The sequence below is a fragment of the Periplaneta americana genome, chromosome 5 (genome assembly GCF_040183065.1).
Source record: "Periplaneta americana isolate PAMFEO1 chromosome 5, P.americana_PAMFEO1_priV1, whole genome shotgun sequence".
NCBI lineage: Eukaryota > Metazoa > Arthropoda > Insecta > Blattodea > Blattidae > Periplaneta > Periplaneta americana.
In genome coordinates this window covers 124266403-124292063 of record NC_091121.1, presented here as the reverse complement: position 1 = coordinate 124292063, position 25661 = coordinate 124266403, and the positions used below count along the sequence as shown (strand labels likewise).

The following is a 25661-nucleotide window of genomic DNA, read 5'->3' as shown; positions in this document are numbered from 1 at the left end:
AGTCCACATGTGTGGATCTCGTGATCAGTCTTAGCTTCCACAAAGGGTGTTCATCATAAAATCTAAGAAGTAGAGATGGGAAGTCCGATTCATTTTGGAGAATCAGTTCAGTAAGAATGATTCTCTAAAATGATTAATTCATTTGATTCACAGATGATCCGATACAAGTATGAACAAATTACACTGGATCTTCATTTCTATTCGTTAGTTACTACAATATTTACTTCACATTCACTTTTTGCTCACTAGATGACAGCACATTGCAGTTCACTGCATTAGTGAAAAATTGACACGGTCATCCACTGGTTGCAAAGATGTATTAAAGACATAGTAGTACATAAACTTAAAGAGATACAGTAGAGAAATGGGTACCGGTGTATAAAATAAGTTTAATATATCCTACTACATTATTATTATGAAGGAATGTAAACATAATGTCAAAAAAACATATCTTCACGTTTTGTAATTAAATTTTAACTACACTCGCTGGAAAAAAAAGTGGATCACTTTGAAAAATTTTGTTTTTGTTAAAATGCTAACGGGATGTTTAATTTTGTGGTGTTTCTCTTTATAAAGAAATGTTTTCATCACTCTCTGGTAAGTGTGTGGTGAATGTGGTCCGAATTGATCGACTCTTAGAGATAATTTTTCCTTCCATTAACTTTTATGGTTTTTTGACACTCCCTTTTAACATGGTTCCACACCCCTAATAAAGCTTTAAAGTTACTGGTAAACATCTGATAAAATGTTCTTTGTAAATTCAGGTAAGTTCCAGCCTTTTATTCAGTTTCTGTTCGATCCTTATTGAGGTAAATGCCTCTAAGTAGAGAAAATGTTGTACGTGTAATCGCCTTAGTTGAAGACGGTCGCAGCCTTCGGTATGCGGCCCGTGCCATAGCATCTTATGGAAGTGTCCAGCGGGCAGTAGAACATTATCATGAAGTGGAACATATGAAAGGAGGCCTGGATCTGGACGTCGACGGATTACGAATGCCAGGGACGACCAATTTCTTGTCCTCCAAATCTTGAGAGACTGAAGAACAACAGTGGTTAAAGCGAGAAATCGTCTAGAGGCCGCAAGAAATATCCATGTGAGTGAGAGAACCTTGAGGCGAAGACTCCAGGAGGCTAATCTTACTTAAAGAAAACCCACTATAGGCCCACTATTAACAGGGCAGCATTGGAGAAGACAACTCGAGTTCACGATGCAGCATCGACCATTCAGGACTAGAGCATGGTGCTTTTTTACAGCTGAGAGCTGCTTTTGTCTGAGGTCTCTGGATGGGCGGGAAAGAGTGTGGAGGAGGCCTGGAGAGCAATTCTCGCCCTAACTCACTCCCAAATGACACCATTTGGGGGAGGCTCTGTGATGGTGTGGAGGGGTATAAACATTGATGCCTGTACCGAGCTTGTGATTCTTGATGGCAGTTCCCTCACTGCACATCACTATGTGGAAGAAGTTCTGGGGATCATGTTGTACTGTTTGCACAATTTACAGGCGACCATTTCATTTTAATGTAAGACAACGCTCGTCTGCACATTGCCCGTATCATTATACATTACAAGAAGTCAGGATTCAAACTTTGGACTGGCCAGCAAGGACCCCTGACTTAAATCCCATCGAGCACGTATGGGCTATGATTGAGAGAAGACTTTGGTCTCAGAATATCGAGACCCTGGCTGAACTGAGGGCACAACTGGTGGTAGAATAGAAAACACTTTCTCAGGAAGCAATTAGGAACCTATTGGTCAGTGTATCTCAACCCCTCCAAGAGGTCATCACTGCCACATCAGGAAACATCAGATTTTAATGTTTCTAGTGGTTTACTAAAACATTTTTTGACATTGTACATCAGTGGAAGTGGTAAAATTGAATACAGTGAAAGAAATTGAAATGAGTAAAAAATAACAATTACAAAAATTGCAAAATGTTATAATAAAGTGAATGTGAGATAAAGTTTGAAAGTGCATTTAGTGTTTAACATGTAAGGAACAAGATGTTTGATTAGTATTATCAGTATAATTTATTATTTAAGACATAAGGCTAACATTATATTCAATAAAACAAAATTTTTCAAAGTAGTCCACTTTTTTTGCTGGCAAATGTAATTACAGCAAAAAAAGTCACATTTAAAAAAACTAGGATTAAACCCTTTTACCTAAATACTGTCGATTAACTCTTTAATGCCAGAATAAAAAAAAATTCCGAATATGTTTCCATTGTAAGAATTAAGTTTCTAGCTGTCTGTCAACAATATTCACAAAATATTTCATTTGGATGTTGCACCGTTCAGTCATTAGGGGCTGTGTTCATATGATCACTCTAGGCGTTAATGTTAGCAAAGTTGTTATATTTGTTTCGGAGTTGACATCCAGCAAAAATATTATTAGCAACATTTATAAATATAATATTTGCAACTGATAACAAATTCAGACACTCCTTTCGTAAGAATTTTCTGTAATTACGAGTTTCTCTGTTAAATTCTCAAGAAATAAAATAACACGTATTTGTCACATTTTGTTAGAAGTTATATTATACATAGTATGCTTCTAGTGTTGCTACAGAACAAATAATATCAATACAAATACTTATGTAGCCTACTAACATATCAATTGGAATGTAAGATATACAGATTCAATTATTTTCTGAGCAACTTTCACTTGGTGTGAAATGGAACAAAGCACGGAATGCAGAGTCCTACTTTGTCCTTTGTACATTCAGTACAGACAGTACTATTGCAGTCTCTACCTGCACAGCAATGCCTATTTAAGCTACCCAAGATATCCTGCACCATTAAGATGAATGTCAACACTGACGCGGCACTGTTGATTACTGCTCCTTGAAACTGATGGCCATCCTGTCCCAATTGGCATGTTCCTGTACCTTTGTAGTATGTTTGCATGGTTAGCGACGAAATTCCAGGTGTGAAATGTTGGCCCCTGACTTCCTTAGTAGCCACGAATTGTGAACTGCTGCATCCACCATCCAAGTGAAAATTGATCACATTGGAAATAGGCTGCACTCCATGACAAGTGGACGCTATGGTCACAATGGAATTGTCCACCCACCATACAATACCAGTTACTTTGTTAGAAATGTTCACCATTTCATAAGAGCCACTTGTATTTTTCTTCATCTCTTTGGATGACGTAAGTGGGGAGTCTTTCGGTATTCTGTTTTCACGGATTGTCCCAGTGGCACCATAACCTCGGTTCTTGAGATGAACAAGTAGTTTCACTCTGCAAAGAGGTTGTCAAAATAAATCTGGAACTGTAGCGGCTTCAGTTCTTTTGGTAGCTCGTCCAGTATTGATACCATCAGAGCAGCACATTTCCCAAAGTTTTCTTCGTATTCGACATTGTCATTAGTGTTCTTCCCTTGGCAATCATCAAAATTTATCATATATCTGGTTGACATATTGAGGCACCAGATTTTGTAGCCAAACCAGATGGTTTTTCCACGGATAAATTGCTTGCGGCTATGGCATCCGTAATATTCCACCATGCATTCATCGAAATCAAGACACTGTTCTGGTTGGAACAATTCCACGATATATTATATAACTGTTTCTTACTGCAAATACAATCGTTATTACAAATTACAGATGTACAGTATGCAGTCATTACATGAACATCCTAACATTAATTATATGGATAAATTATCATGATGCACAGGTTCATGTAAAATAAATGGATCTATAAAAACTACTATATGTATACTCTATAACACATTTTAATTTCTAAATCGATACTACAAGCTACAAAGATGCAAATGTACTGCGGCTCATAGAATGAACTATGTAGTGACCTCATAAATGCCTAGCGCGTTCATATAATCATGACACATTTATAATTAGTACACTTAGCAATACAGTAGAAGCTATGATTATTCTAGAGTACGGCCAACATAAATATCCTAATATTGTCAAACAATGTGATAAAAGAATACTTACACAAAGACTGCCATCGTATTACAGCTGATGAAGGCAAACAAATAACAACACTGCAGACAGCTCCTAACCACAGTCTACTATATACAGTCACGAAGCTTGAGTTTTGAGGGTGCTAGAAACAATAGACTGTGACTGTACTATTTTGCATTGCCTGTAATGAGGCGATATTAGCAATCCTAGTGGTGAGCAACTGTTTAATGTTTGCATATTTACTACGTATTGAGCTTCGCGACTGTATATACTAGACTGTGTCCTAACTGTGTCCCGGTGATGATCTTATCGCAATTACAGCATTGCCACATATCTTCTGAACCAATAGACATTTTCAAAATTCAAATCCATAACATAGTATTATTTTTTCAACAGTTTAAATAAACATATGTGTGCCGTGATCATATGATAACGCACTGTGGTAATGGGTTAATTAAATTTATTAGTCTGTCCCAATGTTTTGGGTTTGCTTGCAACACAATAGCTAAAATAAAATTTAAAATTTAAAATGATATAAGCAGGTTTCAAAGAAAAGGGATTAAGACATATAGAAAAAAAATAGAATCTAGTACAATTTAAATTGAGTGTACACCATAAAGATGCTGGTGAAATATTGCTACAGAAAATTTTATTATGGTAGTGATGATGGTATCTTGAAGATCTATTTCAGTTTGTACTTTTCTCTCCACTTATGTGCAAATCATAAAAATGGTCAAGTCGACTAACAAGGAGAGGACACACTCTCTATATCACCGAATTAAATCAGATTTTGTGACATGAAAGTACAAGACACACTGTTTAAAATCATACCTGGTATGGGTGGCCAATGACCCCTCGTTTTGGAAATATTGGCAATTGTTTATGACATACTTCCGTTAGGTGCCTAATAGGGAAGCATTAGACTGTGTAAAGGCGTAGCTCATGTGGTTGGATGCTGAGTTGTCATCCAGGCAACTCGAGTTCGAAACCTAATGCCTTCTCATATTTTAAAGCTTGATATTATTATTATTATTATTATTATTATTATTATTATTATTATTATTATTATTATCATCATCATCATCATCATCATCATCATCATCATCATCACCATTATTATTATTATTATTATTATTATTATTATTATTATTCACTTTCAGTTGTCAGTTCCTATATTCAAAGCCATAGTGAAATATGCGTGGTATGCATCAAAATTGATAAACGAACGAGAAGTGTTTGTGAATGTGAAGGATATCTGTTTCGCAGCAGAAGTGCGGAAAAATGTGTGTAACTGTGGACAACCTTCTTTCATTTGCTGTGCATGGTGCAGGAAATATGTATGTTTTGTGTGTTTTTATGACATCATAATGAATCGGGTACAAATGAAATGGAATAGCTGCTACACAAATAGAACAAACACCAGTGACACATCTTACCTTCCTACGTGAGCAGTATTTCATTGTTTAACCTTTACAATACAATATTAGTTAATTAGTAATTTGTTTAAAACATGATGAAGCATTCAATACATTGAGAAATATGATATAGGTATGAAAATAGATAACTGTGATCACAATATTAATCATTATTAAAAGAAAAAAAAATATGGGACCAGTTAAGATTCGAACTCAGGTTGCCTGGATAACAAATCACATCCAACCATATGGGCTACGTTGTTACACACTCTAATGCTTCCCTATTGAGCACCTAACGGAAGTATGTCACAAACAATAGCCAATATTTTCAAAACGAGGGGTCATTGGCCACCCATACCAGGTATGACGTTAAACAGTACTACTTGTACTTTCATCTCACACAACCTTATTTAATTCGGTGATATACGGAACTTGTCCTCTCCTTGTAAGTGAGTTTTGGGATCACACTCTTTAATTGATGAAGAGTGTTCAGTTATTTCAAGAATAAATTTTTGAGTAAATCTTGGCATAAATAATTAATTTATTGATAAATACTGGCAACAAAATATTTTTGCAATAATCTGCTAAACCACAAAAACAATTGTTTTATTATGTAATAATGATACTGGCATAGAACAGTATTAATGATGATACTGATTAAGATATTTAATAATTAATATTTTATAGACAAAGTGACATTCCTTTCGTTCTTTTGACTTGTAGAGTTTTCAGTAATTTTTAATAAATTTGAACGGTAAGATTATAGCATAGCTCATCCTATTCCCTACAGTTGCTTTTCATTGATGATTAGTATATGAGTGTCACTAGTCGTATATATTTTGCAATCTGAGACACAGTTGTTCACAGCAGCATCAAATACCAGTCTACGAAATTAATGACATATGTAATGACTCTTATATGTAAAATAATCCCCATTGAATTAGTGAAATGTTTGGGTATAGACAAGAAGGAAATTCTAACATTATGCAACGAAATATATGAGAAAGTTGAATGGTCTGAAGATTTTATGAATACAGTGTTGCTTCCAATACCGAAGAAAAATAATGTCAAGAAATGTAATGAGTTCAGGACTATCAGCCTGATATCACACATGCCAAAGATTCTCCTGTGAATATTGAATCGACGATTATATTCTAAGATGGAAGAACATTTAGTTGGAAGAAAAACAGTTTGGCTTCAGGAAGGGAAAAGGTATGAGAGATGCAATTGGACTGCTGTGAACAATCGACAAAAAATACCTAGAGAAGAATAAAGAAGTGTTTGTAGTATTTGTGGACCTAGAAAAGGCTTTTGACAGAGTGGATTGGAATAAACTGATGGGGATCCTAAAGAAAATGGATTGAAAAGAGAGAAGGCTGTTCAGTAATCTTTATATGAAAGGAGTCGAAGTCAGGATAGGAGAAATGTCAGAAGGAAGTGAAATAAGGAGAGGAGTACATCAAGGATGCCCTTTATCACCAACCCTGTTCAACATCTACTTGGAGGATTTAGTGAAGAACTGTTTGAGAACATGGGTGGAGTGATAGTAGGAGAAAGAAGAATGAAGTGCATAACATTTGCTGATGATATGGCGTTAGCAGAAGAGGAGATGATACTAAGGAATATACTGCTGGTGGTAAATGACAGCTGTGAGCAGTATGGGATGAAGATAAATGCAAATAAGACGAAGACCATGGTCATAGGAAGAAAAATAAACAAGGTAAACTTGCGAATTCTAAATGAGGCAGTAGAGCAAGTGGACAGCTTCAAATACTTGGAGTGTACTATAAGCAGTAATATGAACTGCTGCCAGGAAGTCAAAAGAAGGATAGCAATGACCAAGGTAGCTTTTAATAGAAAAAGGAGCATCTTCTTCAGATCTCTGGAAAAATAATTAAGAGACTAGTGAAATGCTTTGTGTGGAGTGTGGCATTGTATGAGACAGAAACGTGGACATTATGACAAAGTGAAAAGAAGCTACTAGAAGCATTTGAAATGTGGATATGGAGAAGAATGGAATGTGTGAAGTGTACAGACAGAATAAGAAATGAAGCTGTGTTGGAAAGAGTGGGTGAAGAAAGAATGATGCTGAAACTGATCAGGAAAGGAAAAGGAATTGGTTGGGTCACTGACTGAGAAGAAACTACCTACTGAAGGATGCATGGTGAATGGGAGAAGAGTTTAGGGCAGAAGAAGATATCAGATAATAGACGACATTAAAGACCCTGTCAACTTAAAAAATGCACTTTTAGGTAGAAAATGATTCTGACAGAGTAGGTGTAGAGATTAGTTTCTGTGAAAACTGGAGTATCGTATGATTAATAGAATGGCGACAATCCACAATTAAAAATTCCCTGAGTTATAGAAGTGATGTCACAACTCCACTTGGCGAGTATGCCAGCCGTGAGTAGCAGCAACTGGGCTTTATATGGTAATTGTAAGCTTCCTGTGTCAGCCTCTTCCTATTAGTGTGAGTTTCTGGTATCCGGTGTCGTATGTTATATGAAATAGTTATTTCCACGAATCATGGCTGGAATCAGGCTGTATCAATTTGAGCCTAGGAAAGATGAAATTATAAGAATACAGGAAGAAAGCAGTGAGAATACAAACCAGCTAGGAGCCACGGACTGGTGTGTCTGTGGTGAATATGTTTCTTCAGCAGCTCATCAAGAGTGTTTCTGTTGTTGTAAAAGTGCAATGATAAGATGTGTAAAGGAAAGTACTGAGTGTATTATGAGTACATTTCATAATGCATTTCACGCTGTTGTACTAAACAGAGACATGTTGAATACTGCTAGGCATGTTATGATGTTGAAGACAGTCTAATTTTGAAAGGGAAGAGTTATGGGAAGTAAATAACAGGAACTTATGCTATGTAGGTTACAATTTGTTTACTGGATTAATTCTTGGAATCCCCTCGGAAAAGGAAACAGGAAAGTCATACCTTCATGCGTAATAAAAGAAATTTGTCGTGAATACCCCGACCCTGACAATGAATACAGAAATTTTCAAACTGCTGATAGAAGTAAAATTTAGTATTTTGATTAATTAGAAATTGTTTTTAATTTTAAAAAATTCACCACAATTTATTATATTTTGCAACCAACACTCAGAACATTAAAAAAATTATCTTAATTTTTACATTTTCTTTTTTTACCAATTGTTCCTTTTATAAGGTTTTACTAACTTTACTGCCAATAAACATATTGTTGACCATTTATAATTGTTTCAATGTTAGTGATAACTTGATCAGAAAAAAGTAATCAATTTCAAAAATCTATTACAAACCATTTTTTTAAAACAAATTCAAAGTTTTAACTGATAAATTTGTATCAATATACACATCGAAATTTTTATTGGACAAAAGGCGAACAGAGAGAGTAAACATTTCCACACAATAAAAAATATAGCACTGTTGTCTATTTTTAAATTGTTATATTTTTGTAAAACCGCTTCTCCTATGGAGTCAGTGTACTCGTCCCTACTGCTACTAGTTGTTTCACAAAAGGACACATCCATATCATTTACTTCCTCACTTCTACAGTTTGAAATACCCCTGAAAATTTCACTCCCCAGCTCACACTGTGCACCTAATTCATTCCAGTTTGTATGTGTGTTTAAATTGCCATAATCACTTGTTTGTTCTTTGATATCACTGGTCCCTGTTTTTTCGTTCACTATCTCACAAAGTTCGCTGTATGAACTTGTAAATGACTAGTCTATTGCTTGTTTTATAATCTTCTTCCTTACATATGCACCATTTTTCTCTAACTTGGATGACGTCCATTAATTTCATCCGGTTTCAATTTTAAAGATGGGATTGCACTTTTTTCTTTAAACCGGTATACTTGTTTTGACACACAGAAGTTCATTTCTAAGCCGGGACGTAATTTAAAAATCTTCTGGAGTAAAGTATTCAGAACAAACGACAGAATTCCGGGTGGGTTCGAAATTACGCTGATTTATTCGATTCACCCACGCTTTGAATCTAATCGGTGATCTTTGGCAATTAGAAAATACATGAATATCTGTGTTTGTAGTATTTGAACACCCAAAAACACAACAATGAGGCATTTCCGATAAAATAGCACACAAACTTATATATAAAATAATGAGACACTAGTTGCTTCACCATACGAAATGCTACTTAGTGAATCTCTAAGGAAGAATCACAGTGAACTACCTTGAGTTGTGACATCACAACTACAGCTGGTGTATCATTATACACGCAGTTTTGAGAGAACAGAGCGTCATAGAAACTTGTGGTTTTCACTGTTATATTTCTCTAATCAAACCCTTTATTTTGAGTACCACATTATTTTTAAGTTGACAGAGTCTTTAAGATATATGGGTCATATACAGGGACACTACAGGGGGGGGGGGGGGGCATAGATATTATGAGTGTCAGAAGCATAGACCACTTATTTCGTCAGACTATCCAAATTTCACCACAGGTGGTGGACCAGCATTACACTCTTAACAAATGATGATGTTGATGGAGGTGGAGGAGGAGGAGGAGGAGGTTTGTTGGGATGTCACAGGAACCGAAGTACCCAAAGAAAACCCCTGCGTTACCTGGCTTGCTTAACACAAGTTATAAATTCAGGGTAGAGTGAGATTTGAACACAGACCTCCTGGCTAATAAGCCATGCTCCAGTACTGAGCCACCATGTTTTCATATATGTTTCTTCATTTAGGTAACTTTTGTTCATATGTAAGATTTGATATAACTTAGAATTGTGTTCAGCCACAGGTTAAGAGTCAGTAAGTTTCATAGTTACAAGTGAGTTATGGGGATGTTTGGGTTTACATGTACACTGCCTTTAAGTATATTTGCTAATGGAATAATTTCTTTGAGTTGTTGCAGAGTACAAGGCTTGCATACGTTTGAGCTTACAACAAGACTAATGTGAATGAAAGAATTTTACATTGCACGACTTCGGTGAATTAAAACTTAAAAATGTGCAGTAGGTATAAAACAACATATTTATCAGTGAATACATTTAGTAAAGTTACGAGCATGTTCCGAGTTGCTTGATACAAGATTTGATAAAAAATTAACAAGAATTTTATTAGGGGAGGTGGCAGCTTGGTGATCCATATTTGTGTGTATAGACAACTACATTTGTTTTCTTTGTGAGATTTTTGCTTGTATTAAGTTTTTGAAGGTCCTGAAAAAAGATTATGCAAAGTTGGTTCCCTAATTGTTTAGCATAGAACAGAAATTTGCTCATCAGTCTGTAGCGATCATTTAAAAGAAAATTAAAAGTTGATGGAGATGTAAGTAATTGCTGAACATGGAACTTGACTCTTCCACTTTGATTTTGAATCCCAAGTGTAGAACAAACAATGGGTAGAAAAAATTGCGAAAAGTGACTGATGAAAGCCCAAATAACAAACAAAGATGGTCTTTATCTTCAACATGCATGGTATCATGCAAAAGAAATTTGTTCAAAATAATCATAAGAGTTCCTGTGATTATATACTGATATGTGTGAAGGCACGCGTTCATCATGTTTGTCTGGACTTGATGAACAATGGATAGATTTCCATCACAACTATGTACCAGCTTACCTGGATTGTGTGAGAATTTTTTACACAAAAAAAATTCAAGTGTTTCTACTTTAACGATAGAGTTCTGATTTCATCCTATGTGATTTTTTTTTCTGTCCTAAATTGAAGAAGCTGAAGTATGCAAAAGGCAGTGACCGAAGTATTGAAAGAGGAAAACTTTAACAGACGTTTCCAAAGCTGACAGGAAAAATGACATATGTTTGAGCGCCCATTCAATCTAAGTACTGGTATTATCCTGAAATTTTCGTTATTATTGTCAGACCTGGTATAGAAACTGCTAGTGATTATAATGGATATTCGTATACTTACTCACATATTATGGATTTTAAGGAACCTGGAGATTAATTGCTGCCCTCACATAAGCATACCATTGGTCCCCATTTTGAGCAAGATTAATCCAGTCTCTACCATATCCCACCTCCTCAATTCCATTTTAATATTATCCTTCCATCTACGTCTCGGCCTCTCCAAAGGTATTTTTCCCTCTGACCTCCCAACTAACACTTTATATGCATTTCTGTATTCACGTATACATGCTACATGCCCTTCCCATCTCAAACGTCTGAATTTCATTTTCCTAATTATGTCAGGTGAACTTATTTTGGAGTTTCGCAATAAGTTGTTTTTTATGGTGATGGGTTGTTAGCTCTTTGTCCAACCCTAAGCTGGAGGATCACCCTTATATTCTTATACAAGATTTAAGTAAAAACTTTGATATGGTTAAATGTTATTGTGGTTTGAATGTGTAGGTGGAGAGAGAACTGTTTCCTTGGGGGGGGGGGGGGCAGAGCATAATCATAGAATCTCCATATAACGGGGTTATGGGGGGACATCATTTACCTCCTCCTCCCCCCTCCCCATAAGTTGACCGTGGTACAGTACAATATATCGGAATATGACCATTTAATAAAAGTATTTTCAGGGGGCATGTTTCTTACAGTGTTACATCCATATCCATGATCTTTCGGACCGAATTGAATAGTGCTTGAACTGTATATCTACTACAAATTATAATAGGGAATAATTTAAAACAATCTCTCTCTTTTTCTGTCTTGTACAGAAACACGTATGAAATATGAAAAGCTTGAAATCGCATAAGGGCTACGGCCTCCTACAGGAGCGTAGGGTGAGCTGTAAGTCTACTACACTTATACAACAATAGAACTAGGTAACAGTGCTAACAGAAACTTATTATAGTAAGCTTTCCTGAAGATATTATATGAAATGTAAACTCTAATTGTTTGATTTAATTTCGTCTTTAAGTTTACACATTATATCGGAATCACTTTTCTTCTTTCTGCATTGTTGTGCAGTATGTTATTCATATTTCTCCAAATGGCAGCCTGAACATATGCAGACCTCTAACACATGAGTACAGGCTGTTACAAAAGAAACATTACAGTGCTTCCATTCCTCAAATGAGGTATAGAAATTCTTATAGGCTACATTAAAAAATTTAAAATAAATATTATAGTCCAGACACATCATCTGAAGACATTAATTCGTCAATTTAAGCACAGAAATTTGATCATTAAACAAAAGCAAAAAAGATTTTTAAATTCAAGATTTTCTAACAATAATAAAAAAGAAACGAGTTCAAACAAGTTTGGGGGGGGGGCAGTAATCCCCATGCTCCCCCCATAACTCTGCCTATGATTGAATGAAACAGTGGACTTCGTTCTTACATATCCTATGTAATCTTGAAAATAATAGTAAAATGATGAAGAATGACTTCAATTATTATTATTGTAAATTTGTGATATTTTATAGCTGTATTTTTCATATATGAAACATAATACTACCAATACATTATCAAATTTATAGCACAAATTTTATTGCAGGTCAACTTCCAAGGCGTGTATTTGAGGCAGTAGATGATCCTAAAGATGTTTCATTTGATCATGATGAAAATAAATATAAACGACGATCTGCTATGGAGTGGTTTTCTCGCTGGTGGAAGTGAGTACATTTTCATATAACTTATTCATGTATTCAGTTTTCTTCAGTTTATCGTTATAGAAGTATCAATACCAGATTCTCTTACATTAATGTTTCTTAAAATTAGATTAAATTAACTTTCAGAACAATAGATCGATCAGTCAATCTTCTTAATGTATCCAGCTGTTTCCTGGCAACATAAAGTCCACTATAGTCCACTGTAGTCTATTCAGTTTTTGTTTTTTATGAGAAATGAGGGGTATTTTGATCAGTGTTTATTATCGAAGTCTGTTGCTAGTAGCCAGAGTTGGGGTGTAGTCAATATATACTGCAGGGCTGTGTCTTCTACAACTGATTTTAATTTACTTCTTTTGTGGTTAATGGAGGGAAGTATAGAAGAATGTGTTCCAGATCTTCATCATGATTATTACACCACAGACAATTAGGATTATCAGAAAGGTGAAATTGGTGTAGGTACAATTGTGTGACAATGTGATCTGTTCTGGCTCTTGTTAAAAATGTTTGAACATGTCTGGGCAAGTTTTTGTACATTTCCAGGCCATTTGGTTTCTTTTGTATGGACTGTAAAAATTTTCCTTTGTCAGAAGAGAGCCAATTGTTGATCCATAGGTTTATAAAATGAGACTTTACTGAAGCAAAGGCATCAGATAGAGATGTCACTTGAAGAGGTCTTGGTTGCAAATATGTTGCCTGTTTTGCAATATTATCGACTTTCTCGTTTACAGGTATACCACAATGGCTAGGTATCCATTGAAATGTTATTTCCTTTTGGAGGTTTTTTAGTTTACTTAGTTGTTTCTGAATTGGAATAATTCTATATGCATATAGGTTTGGTACATATTAATTATAATAAATATAGACCCCTTGGAGTCGATAAGTATGTAAATAGATTTTTCAGAAATTTGAGTAACACACTGAAGAGCAAAATCAATAGCTGGCAATTCAGTGTCAAGACTGGAGGAGGGTGAACATGGTATGAAATAACTTTCTTGATATTTTGGAATATAATACTCTGCTCCTGATGTCCCATTGTTAGGATTTAGAGATCCATCTGTATAAATTTGAAGGTGATTCTTATATGTGCTGCAGAGTAGTTCTTTGACATCTAACTTAAGAATGTATGGAGGATCATTTTTGGAATGATTTCCTGGCATTTATATTATGTTATTTTCTGGAATCACCTATTTCCATGAAGGAATTTCGTTCACAACTGGAGTTTTAGCAATGAGTGTGTCTGTATTTCTTCTTTGTTTATTTTATAGAAATTACACAGGATATTACCTGACAGTTTGAAGAACATCTGAGACCTGGATAAGGCTTGCAATTTTAAATGTATTTTTAGATACTTTTGTAATATATAGTGTCTGATTGGTTGAATATTACATTCAATTTCTAGGGCAACAGTTCATGTGGTTTTTGGTACGCCTAGGCATAATCTTAAGGCTAAGTTTTGAAGAACAGAAATTTTTTGTAGATGAGTTGCTGATGCTCCTCCCCATATTTCACATCCATAAGCCAATTTTGATAGTATATAAACATTAAAAACAGACGCATTGTCGTGGTATCTGATCCCCATTCCTTATTAGCTATGATCTTCAAGAGATTTAATCGTGGTAGACACTACGAAGCAGCATTGGTTAAATGTGTTTTACATAAAAGTTTTTCATCAAAAATTAATCCTAGGATCTTAGAAGTTGGATTGTACTGAATTTCTTGATTATTCAAATAAATGTGAGGTTTATAGTTTTTCAAGCTATATCTTCTTGTGAAGACAGTATATTCAGTTTTTGATTATGAGATAGATTCCATTTGGATGCCCAATTACTGATATTATTTAAGCTGTTTGTATAAACTCTTAATGATTCATGTGGATCGTTGTTCATATCCCAATAAAGAGATGAGTAAAAAAAAAACTTCGAATACACAGTTAGAATGCAACACTGTACCAAAGTTTGTAATGAAAGTTTTAACTCGCAATCACTCGCGCATATTGTTATGATGCAATAACTCCTAACAAAATCTAACACACTTCATTTTTCCGTTTCTTAGTCTATATTTTCATTAACAGATACATTACATACGCAGAAAGTTTTTATGTTATTACATCAATGTTTTTAATGATGTACATGCAATAAATATAACATTTTTACTAATTTCATTACCTGTAGAATGGTTTAATAAACAAAAGTGAACAAAACTGAAATCTGTGTTTGAGATACTCTTCTAAGAACACTATTAACTAAAACAAACAATTTTGAGAATTGGAGATATATTTTCTTAACTTAATTTTCTGTTTTGAGTACCTGTTGGTCATTCTACAGTAACTCACGTTACAGACAGACATTTATGAACTCATTAGATGTACTAAAATAAAGAATAAAAAAAAGTTTTTTAGCTTATTTATTGTATCTAGAAACATTCTTCATGGAAGTAACCAGTAATCTGGAATATAATTCGTGGATGCGTGGACAAAAGAGAATAAGTCACCTTTCGGCCAAAATTGAGCAAGGTCAACATTTTGGTAGAGAAAGGTGAGAAGAACATTGTGTAGAATGTGCTAAGTCGTAGCTTTGAAATTAAAGATGAAAGAGAATTGTGTGTATGAAGTTAAAACAGCGAAATTAATGATTAAGATGTATAAAGGGAGATAAGTCATTCGTAATGTTACACCACCTTTCGCACATTACATTTATATGGTGTAAGAGGAGGGACTGAAGTAGCTTCTTGCATATATAGGTATCTAATGAAAATTGAGGATTTGGTAACCAACGTGATCAAGTTTAGTGATACAGACCCTGGTCAAAATAAGATTACGCATCAAAATAAGATTACACATCTAGCAACCTGTGTATGCTTTCTCTACAAAATGCAGTATTTTTGAATACCATTGACCACAGATTTTTTGTGGAAGATCATACCCATGAGGAGTGCGACACTGACCATATTTAGATAGAAAAAAAAAGAAGGAAAAGTATATTATGATCATAGAGTACTCCCATGATTGAATGCAACTAGTGTAATGCACAGGCAAGAAAAATTTTTAAAAGTAAAAGGAATGAAAACAGAACATTTGTTTTCTCTTATTTGGAACTCAGAAAAGGTCCTATTCAATATCATAAGCTTAATGAAAATGGCAGCAGTGTATATTGGAGACATAGTAAATGGCAGCAGTGAACACAAAACAGTCTGCAAACCTGCCTTTCAGGTATAGCTCCCTGTGAAGCAGACTTGAATAATTTCAAGGGAAAAATTGTTCCGGGGCCGGATATTGATCCTGCGACCTTTGATTGAACCCACCAATGCTCTACCAACTGAGCTACTCAGGAACTACACCCGACACCATCTCAATTTTTCCATTTATTCCACGCACCTCAAGTGGGCTGACAAGATTCCAGGAATCCAACTTCGAGTGCATACACTCTGTGTGGCTTGAATTGTGGTTTTCAGTTAATGTACCTACAGTGACGTGTATATTATGCAAATCTGGGTTTCAGGTATAGCTCCCTGTGAAGCAGACTTGAATAATTTCAAGGGAAAAATTGTTCCGGGGTCGGGTATCAATCCCGGGGCTTTGGCTGAATTCACCAACACTCTACTGATTGAGCTACCCAGGAACTACAACCGACACCATCTCAATTTTTCCCTTTATTCCATGCACCTCAAGTGGTCTGACAAGATGCCAGGAATCCAAATTTGAGTGCACACAAACTCTGTGTGACTTGAATTGTGGTTTTCTGTTAATGTACCTACAGTGACATATATTATGCAAATTTGGCTTTCAGGCAGTGAAGCAGACTTGAATAATTTCAAGGGAAAAATTGTTCCAGGGTCGGGTATCGATCCCAGAACCTTTGGCTCAATGAACCAACGCTCTACTGACTGAGCTACCCAGGAACTACACCCAACACTGTCTCAATTTTACCCTTTATATCCACACACCACGTCGGTAGAGCCAAGGAAAATAGAATGGAAGGTAGTGGCCAACAGACCCCTTTGCTCTGCTCATAATGCCATCTGTCATCAAGCCTTTAACATGCCTTGTGCTATTGAAAGCTCCGAAGATATTTATGGCACTCATAAAAGGACCATTGTGATCCCAAACAATTTTTCAATTATTGTGGGCTCTTTAGACATTGTTAAAACACATATTTCTTACAATGAGGATATGAAAATAATACAGAATAACTCTCTAAGAAGAATAATATGTTATTTTGTTCACATTACATAGTTGACGATTTTCTTAATTTTCTTCGCTGTTTTACAGCGAGTTGTAGAAGATTTACTTTTTTGCCCTTGTTGGGCATTTGTTGAGAGCTTTCATGATGATCGAGTTCTGGAGTATCTTTCAATAACGAATGGATCTATAGACCTACTAGAGAACTTTTCGTTCAATATATTAGCAAATGTTTGTGCTACGTTTTTGAAATTGTTTAATGTAGTCCCATGCTACTCCTCAAAACACTTTTCACAGAAGGACGAATATTTCTCCGTGAAACACACTACCAATCGGATTTTTACTTTTACAGTTTTTTTCCTTCACTATAGAAGAGTGTGTTTGCAGTATACACACACATAGATATTTCTTTTTCAATCGGTAAGAAAGATTACTGGCTAACATTTCAATCAATTCACTTTTTCCATAATTGAAGACCTCCCTCGAATAATGGTGTAACATCAAATTTTGCTTAAGTGGGATTATAGTGGAAACAGTACGCAACATTGATGTGATATGTGATGCTGTGCTCTGCAGGTCATACCCATAATATTAAATGAGTTAGAGACAGTTGAAAGTAGTGGTCCGTGAAATACAGATGTAACATCAGTCAAGATGACAGCCAACTACTCTGTTGTGATAACTCCAATGTATAAAAAAACTATAAATAAAGGACGTAAACGCAAGATTAACATTGACGAATGGAAGGATGTCAAAAGGAAATCATTGAAGGAGCATGGGAAGGAGTATACAACAAGAAATGGTATAGTGAAACGTGCAAAACAACCTGCAAATTGTGTAAGTGGAATAAAGATGTAACATCATTACAAAGTCTTTATTTATCCATTTTGAATCTTGCGTACACCACTTTTAACACTTGAATATAATTAATTGATGAACAAGTAGACTTACTCGTGTTAAATATGTAATATTTGTCAGGCTTACAGCTGTTTCAGTGCTTCACGCACCATCATCAGAGCCTACTAGATCGCGGCGTCATCTCGAACTTCTCTGCCTGTTAGGAGGGCGTGTTTTATTGTTGGAAGGTGTTGGAGTGTGGAGTCGAATAGTGTGTGTGTACTGAAATTGATCTGTGTGTTGAGGATTTGATCGGGGTGTGTTTTAGTGTGTTTGTATATTTCGCATTTGTTCTAGTGTGTTGAGTTTTTAGTTCTTGGGTTGTGTGTGTATGATTTCCATGTCCGTATTTATGTTATTGTATGTATGGTTAGTATTGGTTATGTGATCGGCGTATGTAGATGTATTGTGTCCTCTGGTTATAGCTTTAATATGTTCTTTGTAGCGTGTTTGGAATGATCTGCCTGTCTGTCCTATGTAGAACTTGTCGCAACTGTTACATTTGAGTTTGTATACACCTGTGTAGTCGTATTTATTTGTTTGTGTTTTTTGTGTGTTGAGATGTCTTTGTAATGTGTTTTCTGTTCTGTATGTTATGTTGTATTTCTGTTTTCTGAATGAAGATGCGATCTTATGTGTGCTTTTGTTTTCATGTTAGTGTGATGTATTTCTTGTGTTCTTGTGTTTTGTGTATTTTTGTGTTTGTTAAGTTTTTGTTTTATCTTATGATGTTGTCTATTATGTTTGGATTGTATCCGTTTTCTTGTGCTATGTATTTGATTGTGTTCACTTCTTCATTGTAGTGTTGTTGGTTCATGGGTATGTAGAGTAATCTGTGTACCATAGTCCTGAATGCAGCATGTTTGTGTTGTATGGGGTGGTTAGATGTGTTGTGTATGTGTATGTGTGTGGTGGTGGTGGTGGTTGGTTTTCTGTATATTTTGAAGGTGTGTTTGTTGTCGATTTTTGTTATGGTGATGTCTAGGAAATTTATGGAGTTGTTGTTTTCAAGTTCTAGTGTGTATTGAAATTTTGGGTGTAATTTGTTTATGTATTGGTGTAGTTTGTGTATTTGTCTTTTGTTTCCTTTGTATAGTATGAGTATATCATCTACATATCTGTGCCAGTATATTATGTTGTCTGCATACTTGTTGTGTTCATTGTTGAGTATGTATGTTTGTTCTATGTTGGCAATCCTTCTGTTTGGGTGTAGTATTTGTTGTTGTGTGTGAAATAGTTTTGCTTTGTTATGATGTCTGTGATTTCGATGATTTCTTCGATGTATTCTTGTGGTGTGTTGTTATCTGTGAGCCTTTGTTTTAGTATCTGTAATGTGTCCTGTATTGATATATTAGTGTATAAGTTGGTGATATCGAATGATGCTAGTGTTGCACTGTGTGGTATGTGTTGTTGTTTTGTTTTGTTGACGAGGTCTATAGTGTTCTTTATTGTTGTCTGTTCTCTGAATTTTATGTTGTTTCTGGTGATTTTGTCCATATGTGTGGCTAGTTTGTGTGCTGGTGCCTGTCTGTAGTTGATTAGGGGTCTGATAGGTATGTTTTCTTTGTGTATTTTGGGTAGTGCATTGAGTTTAGGTGCTGCTGGTTTGATTGGTTTGAGTTGGTGTTTTATGTTGTGTGGTATTACGTGTTTGCTTTTGTTGATTGTGTTTTTTATTGTGTTGTGGTATTGTGTGGTGGGATCTTTTTCGAGTTCTGTGATGTTGTTTTGTTTAAAGTATGTTTCTATTTTGTTGTGTAAATCTTGTTTGTGTAGTATCACTGTGCAATTGCCTTTGTCTGCTTTAGTGAAAATGAGGTTATCTTGTTGTTGTTTTGCTTTTAGTGTTTTTATTGTTATCTGTTCTCTTTTGTTTGTGTTGGGTTCGTGTATTTTGTTTGCGTGTCTTAAGATGTCTTGTCTGATGTATTCTTGGTGTTCTGTTTTTGTGTTTTGTATTGCTGTTTCTGTGTTGATGATTGTCTGTGTTTTTTGTTTTGGTCCTGTGTTGTTGTGTAGTATGTTATGTTTTAAACCTTTTTCCAGTAGATTGGTTTCGTTGCGATTGAAGGTTATGTTTGTTGTGTTGTGTATTTTTGGGTGGAATTTGTGTTCTGATTTGTATGTTTTTGTTTGTTGTGTTTTTAGTTTTGCTATTTTGGTGTTGTGTCGTTTCTTTATTTTGTGGCTGATGTTCTGTATTATTTTGTTAGTGTGTGTAATGATTTCTTCAAGTTCTGTATAGTGAGTGATGTGTGCTAAATGTAGATATGTTTTGTATGCGTTTGTGTTATGTTTGTTTTTCATGTAATGTAGGTGTTTGATGTTGTTCTGTATGTGTAATTTTTGTGCTTGTGTTTTAGTTTTTTGAGCTATGTGTGATGTGTTTTTTATGTGTATTTGTGCGTAATTTGGTGTAATCTGCTGGTTTAAACATATGTGATTAAATCGGATGTTGTGTGAGGCTTTGATAGTCTTGATGCGCTCTGACCTGTATTTGCGTACTATTTGACTCGTAGAAAGGTCTTGGTAATCCATTTTGAATCTTGCGTACACCACTTTTAACACTTGAATATAATTAATTGATGAACAAGTAGACTTACTCGTGTTAAATATGTAATATTTGTCAGGCTTACAGCTGTTTCAGTGCTTCACGCACCATCATCAGAGCCTACTAGATCGCGGCGTCATCTCGAACTTCTCTGCCTGTTAGGAGGGCGTGTTTTATTGTTGGAAGGTGTTGGAGTGTGGAGTCGAATAGTGTGTGTGTACTGAAATTGATCTGTGTGTTGAGGATTTGATCGGGGTGTGTTTTAGTGTGTTTGTATATTTCGTATTGTTATAGTGTGTTGAGTTTTTGGTTCTTGGGTTGTGTGTGTATGATTTCCATGTCCGTATTTATGTTATTGTATGTATGGTTAGTATTGGTTATGTGATCGGCGTATGTAGATGTATTGTGTCCTCTGGTTATAGCTTTAATGTGTTCTTTGTAGCGTGTTTGGAATGATCTGCCTGTCTGTCCTATGTAGAACTTGTCGCAACTGTTACATTTGATTTATGCATATCATATATATTATTTTAATGTACCAAAGTACATGTGTGATTTAAGATGGCGCTTATTCCGTTGGATCCCGGCCAACTAGTCACTCATAACGAGTGCACCTCAGCACATGTGTGGACTTCAGTCCTACGTTCATAGACTCTATGACGTGCAGAGGGCGGCCACTAGAGGGAACCCAAGAGTTGGAACTTAAACTGAGACGATTCTGTCCGACACCGGAATGGGTATCCGGTGTGGCTTGTGGATAAAGCATCAGCACGTAGAGCTGAAAACCCGGGTTCAAATCCCTGTGCCGGAGAGAATTTTTCTCTGTTCCATTACTGTTTCATCGTATAAACTTAATTTAACTTGAAGAATATAAACTGATATTTGTGGTGGTATATATTCATTAAGTGGAGATGAATTTTGAAGAATTTTAAATTTATTTGTAACTGACATTTTTGGTAAGTAATTCTGTTCGAATTCTTGTATAACATGTTAAATGTTCCAGATTTTGTCACACCACTGACATTTATATGAACCAGTGGCATCTCCTGACTTTGATCTTAAGGTGTTGGAAAAGAAAAAAATAAAACATAGTGTATTAAGCTTTACACATTCCCTCACATTTTTTTTTTTTTTTTTTTTTTGTGGACAAATTAGAGGTAAGTCATTCATAAAGGTATTTAGCATAAATTTTCGTCTAATTTTGAAACATCGGTAAAACTCAATCAACCTGACAGAACAAACATCGATTAAAATAAATCTAAATTACATTTAAGTATAATTAATTAAAAACAAAACCACTAAAGCAGTATCATTACTCACAGTTATTTGAATTCGAAATCCACTCTCTTTTCCTTCTGCAAAAATTTCTTGATTACTGCTTCGTAGAATCTGGATTTGTCCTCTCGTAAGTTGGCAAGTAATTCTTTCTCGATAGAGATAAGGCTTAAGTTAGTCATCCAGTTCTTTGTTTGAGTAGAGCGGCAGTATGTGTGGATCTTCTTCGGTGATGGGAATGACCTCTCGACAGATGATGATGTGCAAGGAATTGTTGAGACTAGCAATGCTAATTTCTATATTTCTGTAAATCCACTCATTAATTTCATGTCCAATAGATAATTTACAATTTTAATTGGTATTTTGTCCGTCCCTTCATTAGAAGCATACCATACGTGAAGTTCATTCTGGAATTTGCTTACATTAAAGACACTGCCATAAATATTTTGCACTCTATTTAATAAATCATTAGGAAAGTTTTCTCTTTTATTGAAGTGGGTCATTTTTGTTGGATTTATCAAATTAAAATACTGTAGCTTTTCAAATGATGCAAATCTAATTGTTAACCGATTGCTAATATTATCAATGATTCCGAAATAAAATCGCTTAACCCATTAATGCCCAGATAAAAAAAGGAATTCATAATCATATAATTTTATAATATTATAATTGTTACACCTTACTGAGTACAAATACACAAAAATTACCATTTTTTCTCTTCTGGTATGGTAGATATGACCTGTATGATATAACATACGCTGGGCAGTTACAGTATCAGTTTCATGCAAATACTTAATAGGTCCCTATAATGTAAGAAAGGAATTTTGAACTAATATTTGAACAATATATCCTTGTCTAATCACTTTAATTATTATTTTAGATACTTCAACATTTTTTTTTTTTCGGTTTTCTTCATTTTATATGATATTTTAGAAGACAAGTATAAAGATAAAGATCAACATTACATTTGACGCAACAAAATGTAGCACACTTCCCACGGTAAGCACATCTGCGCCGAGTGCTTTACCAGACAACTAGGTGATCAAGTCTATAATAACGTGTTTCATTGAGAACTTGGTTTCTCCCTTTAGGTGTTACAGTCTTAGAAATGCCCATTAGTGGTGTTGCAAGCAATGACTTTACAATTTGTCTTGTGAATTCCAGCAAAGATATTGCTTTCTGATATTGTCTGTACAGCATCAACAAGTTGACTACTGATCCGTTGGTATAAAATCTGATAAGGGGCCAGTACCAATTCTTGGACCATAGTCAAAGTCAATTTGCCAAACATGTCCACACTACCCATACACGCATTATACATTTTTATAACGTTCGGTTGTTGAACAATGGTTTTCCTCTTATCCTTAGTTCTCCACCGTGAGCATAAGCCTAAAGAAACTACATCTAGTGTTGCTACATTTGTTGCTATAGTGACCTGAGCATTGTCATTCCATCGTCAAATTACTTGATGTGTCTTTGATGGCATGGCAAGTACCTCTAACGGATTTTTTTTTTTCAGATCCTTTGGAGGTGCCTTTTCAATTCCATCAGCTGTTATAATTCCAAAGCACGTGATATTTACTGCTGAAAATTTTTACAATAACCCAAAGGAAGTGAAATAATTATCTATAAACAGTTTACTGTCATTAGGTAGCAATCCAACACAAAGTATATATGTAATAGCATTTCCTAGAGTCATCCCTGGTGCTCGTTCGACTCTCCCTGTATATGGTTCGAACTTTATAAGGTACCCTGCAGGCGTCGTCAAGCACGAAGGCTTATACCCAAATCTGATTGTTTTTCATCGTATGAATTGCTTGATGCTGTGATGACAAAAATATGGTTTCATTGCTTCGTCAACTGAATATGAATTCGGATCAATGTCAACCATGTTCCGGAACATTTCATTTAGACGATTGAAGAGTGGCCTAAGTTTGTATATTTTATCATTCTTGTCAACTGTGTTATTGTGATTGAAATGAATGAAATGATGAACTGTTTCAAATTTGTTTTTGGTGATACAGTTTGCAACTAGAATGTTATGGCTATCAGGACGAATCTCCCAGTACATTCTTCGCAAAGGCAATTAGAGATATCCAGACAAAAGCAAAATGCCAAGGTATTGATATATGTCTTCCATAGATCCTATGATATATGGATAATCTTTCATTACGGCATATTTCACAGTTCCTCGAAATGTGTAATAAACAACAGTAAGCTAAATGCCACCACTGTCTCGAGTAGCCTACTCACTCACCCTGCGCGGAAGAGATAATATGTCAGTATTCCGTAGTATACTCCTTTCACCTCTTTGCAAGGGTTGGAGTTAAAACTCCACTTTTGAACACCTCTGCTCTAGGCTTATAGTTTGTAAGTTTTTTGCCGTCCATTTCACATATGCTCCAAGGAGAATTCATCTAACAGAATATACAGAAAATGATATCGTTACTGCTCAGCGTATGATATATCATACCATATTTAGAAACTGAAATTGCTATGCTTCTATACAAAGATACATGTACACCAAATGGCCTGAATTATTCACGAATACCTAACAAGTAATATTAGAACTAGTTTCATAATTCATGATATAATTTATATTGAAAATAAGTACCTTTATTCCAATCAATGTTTTCTTTTCTTTAAGATCCAAACCAGAAACCTCATACCAACAAGAGAAACGATCACAGAGCATTCAACAATGCCTGAATCTTAAACCACATCCATGTACTCCCTACATGAAAAAAATTGTTAACTTGAAGCCAAAGGGAAATTAATGAAAAAATATTTTTCACCCCGTATTTTTAATCATATGCTGGGCATTAATGGGTTAAAATAATCTCCCTGTTACTCAGTGTTCAATCTACCCCTTTTTACTTTAATAATCTCTTCATCTTCCGTAATATCATGAATAGAAGACCACACTGCTTCGAAATTCTCTCTTTCCTTTTTGCAGCTTCTGTTGAAATTATGTAATTTTAGTATTGGTATACAAAATATCAACATTTTTAGACTGGAGTATACTGAACAAAATATCTGAGAAAGAAAGTAGGTTAGATAGAACCTTCATTAAAAAGATGTTCTGGAAATCCTTGAGGAAGCTAGAAAATCCATTTGGGGTCATTGCAGTTATATGATCGAAGTTTCCACTTTCCTTAACATGTTGAAAGAACATTATCAATGCTTCTCTGTTTTCACTGACTGAGGTCCAGATGTAAAATTCCATCAGGTATTAGACAATGATGGTAGTTTTTGGGACATGATACTGAAAGCTCATATAACCTCTTAGAAAAATGAGAAAAAATTGTAGGCAGTGATTTAAGACCGAAAAAAAAAAATACTTCTAGGTCCTTTTTACATTCTAATGATTGTTGAAGTACCAGGTTCATAACATGAGCATAGCAGCACGTAAAAAGAGCTTTGCTTTGAAGTCCATTGCCGTCATATGTTTGAGCGACTAGTTTATCCTCACCGTTATATTGTTCCATTATTTCATTGACATGTTTCAAAAGAGCTGCTGCAGTTCTGTCACAAAACCTAAGAAACCGTTCTACTACTTTTTTCTGTGAAACTGAAAAATAACGAAATTAGGTTAATAACCATGATTTATTGCTTACATCTGATGTTTCATCAAGTATAATAGCCACAAAATCTATATTCTGAATTTCGTTATAGATTTCATCTCTCAGAACATTGGCTACTGAATCAATTAAATTATTTTGAATGCTTGCCGAAGTACCACTGTAGACATTAGTAAATGTTCTTTCAATGGTGAATCGAACTCGGAATTTGCAAGAAGAAATTCCATGTAATTTCCTTTGTTCATAGATTCTGAATTTTTCTCGTGGCCTCAAAATGACTGTTCCTGTTTCGCTAAATAGCAAACAGCATTAATA

General features: G+C 35.1%; 1 protein-coding gene across 2 annotated transcripts in view; it reads left to right on the top strand.

Annotated features, from left to right (window-relative positions):
* LOC138700145 (zinc finger protein-like 1 homolog) overlaps positions 1-25661 on the top strand; it is a 119452-nt gene that overhangs the window by 85123 nt on the left and 8668 nt on the right. The window contains exons 5-6 of one of the 2 annotated variants that reach the window (XM_069826529.1): positions 12754-12871; positions 17622-17649. In XM_069826529.1, the coding sequence (XP_069682630.1) occupies positions 12754-12871; positions 17622-17634 (131 nt within the window). In that variant the 3' untranslated portion in view covers positions 17635-17649. Of the gene's footprint in view, positions 1-12753; positions 12872-17621; positions 17650-25661 lie in introns of those variants that run through there. The other variant, XM_069826528.1, reaches the window with a different exon arrangement.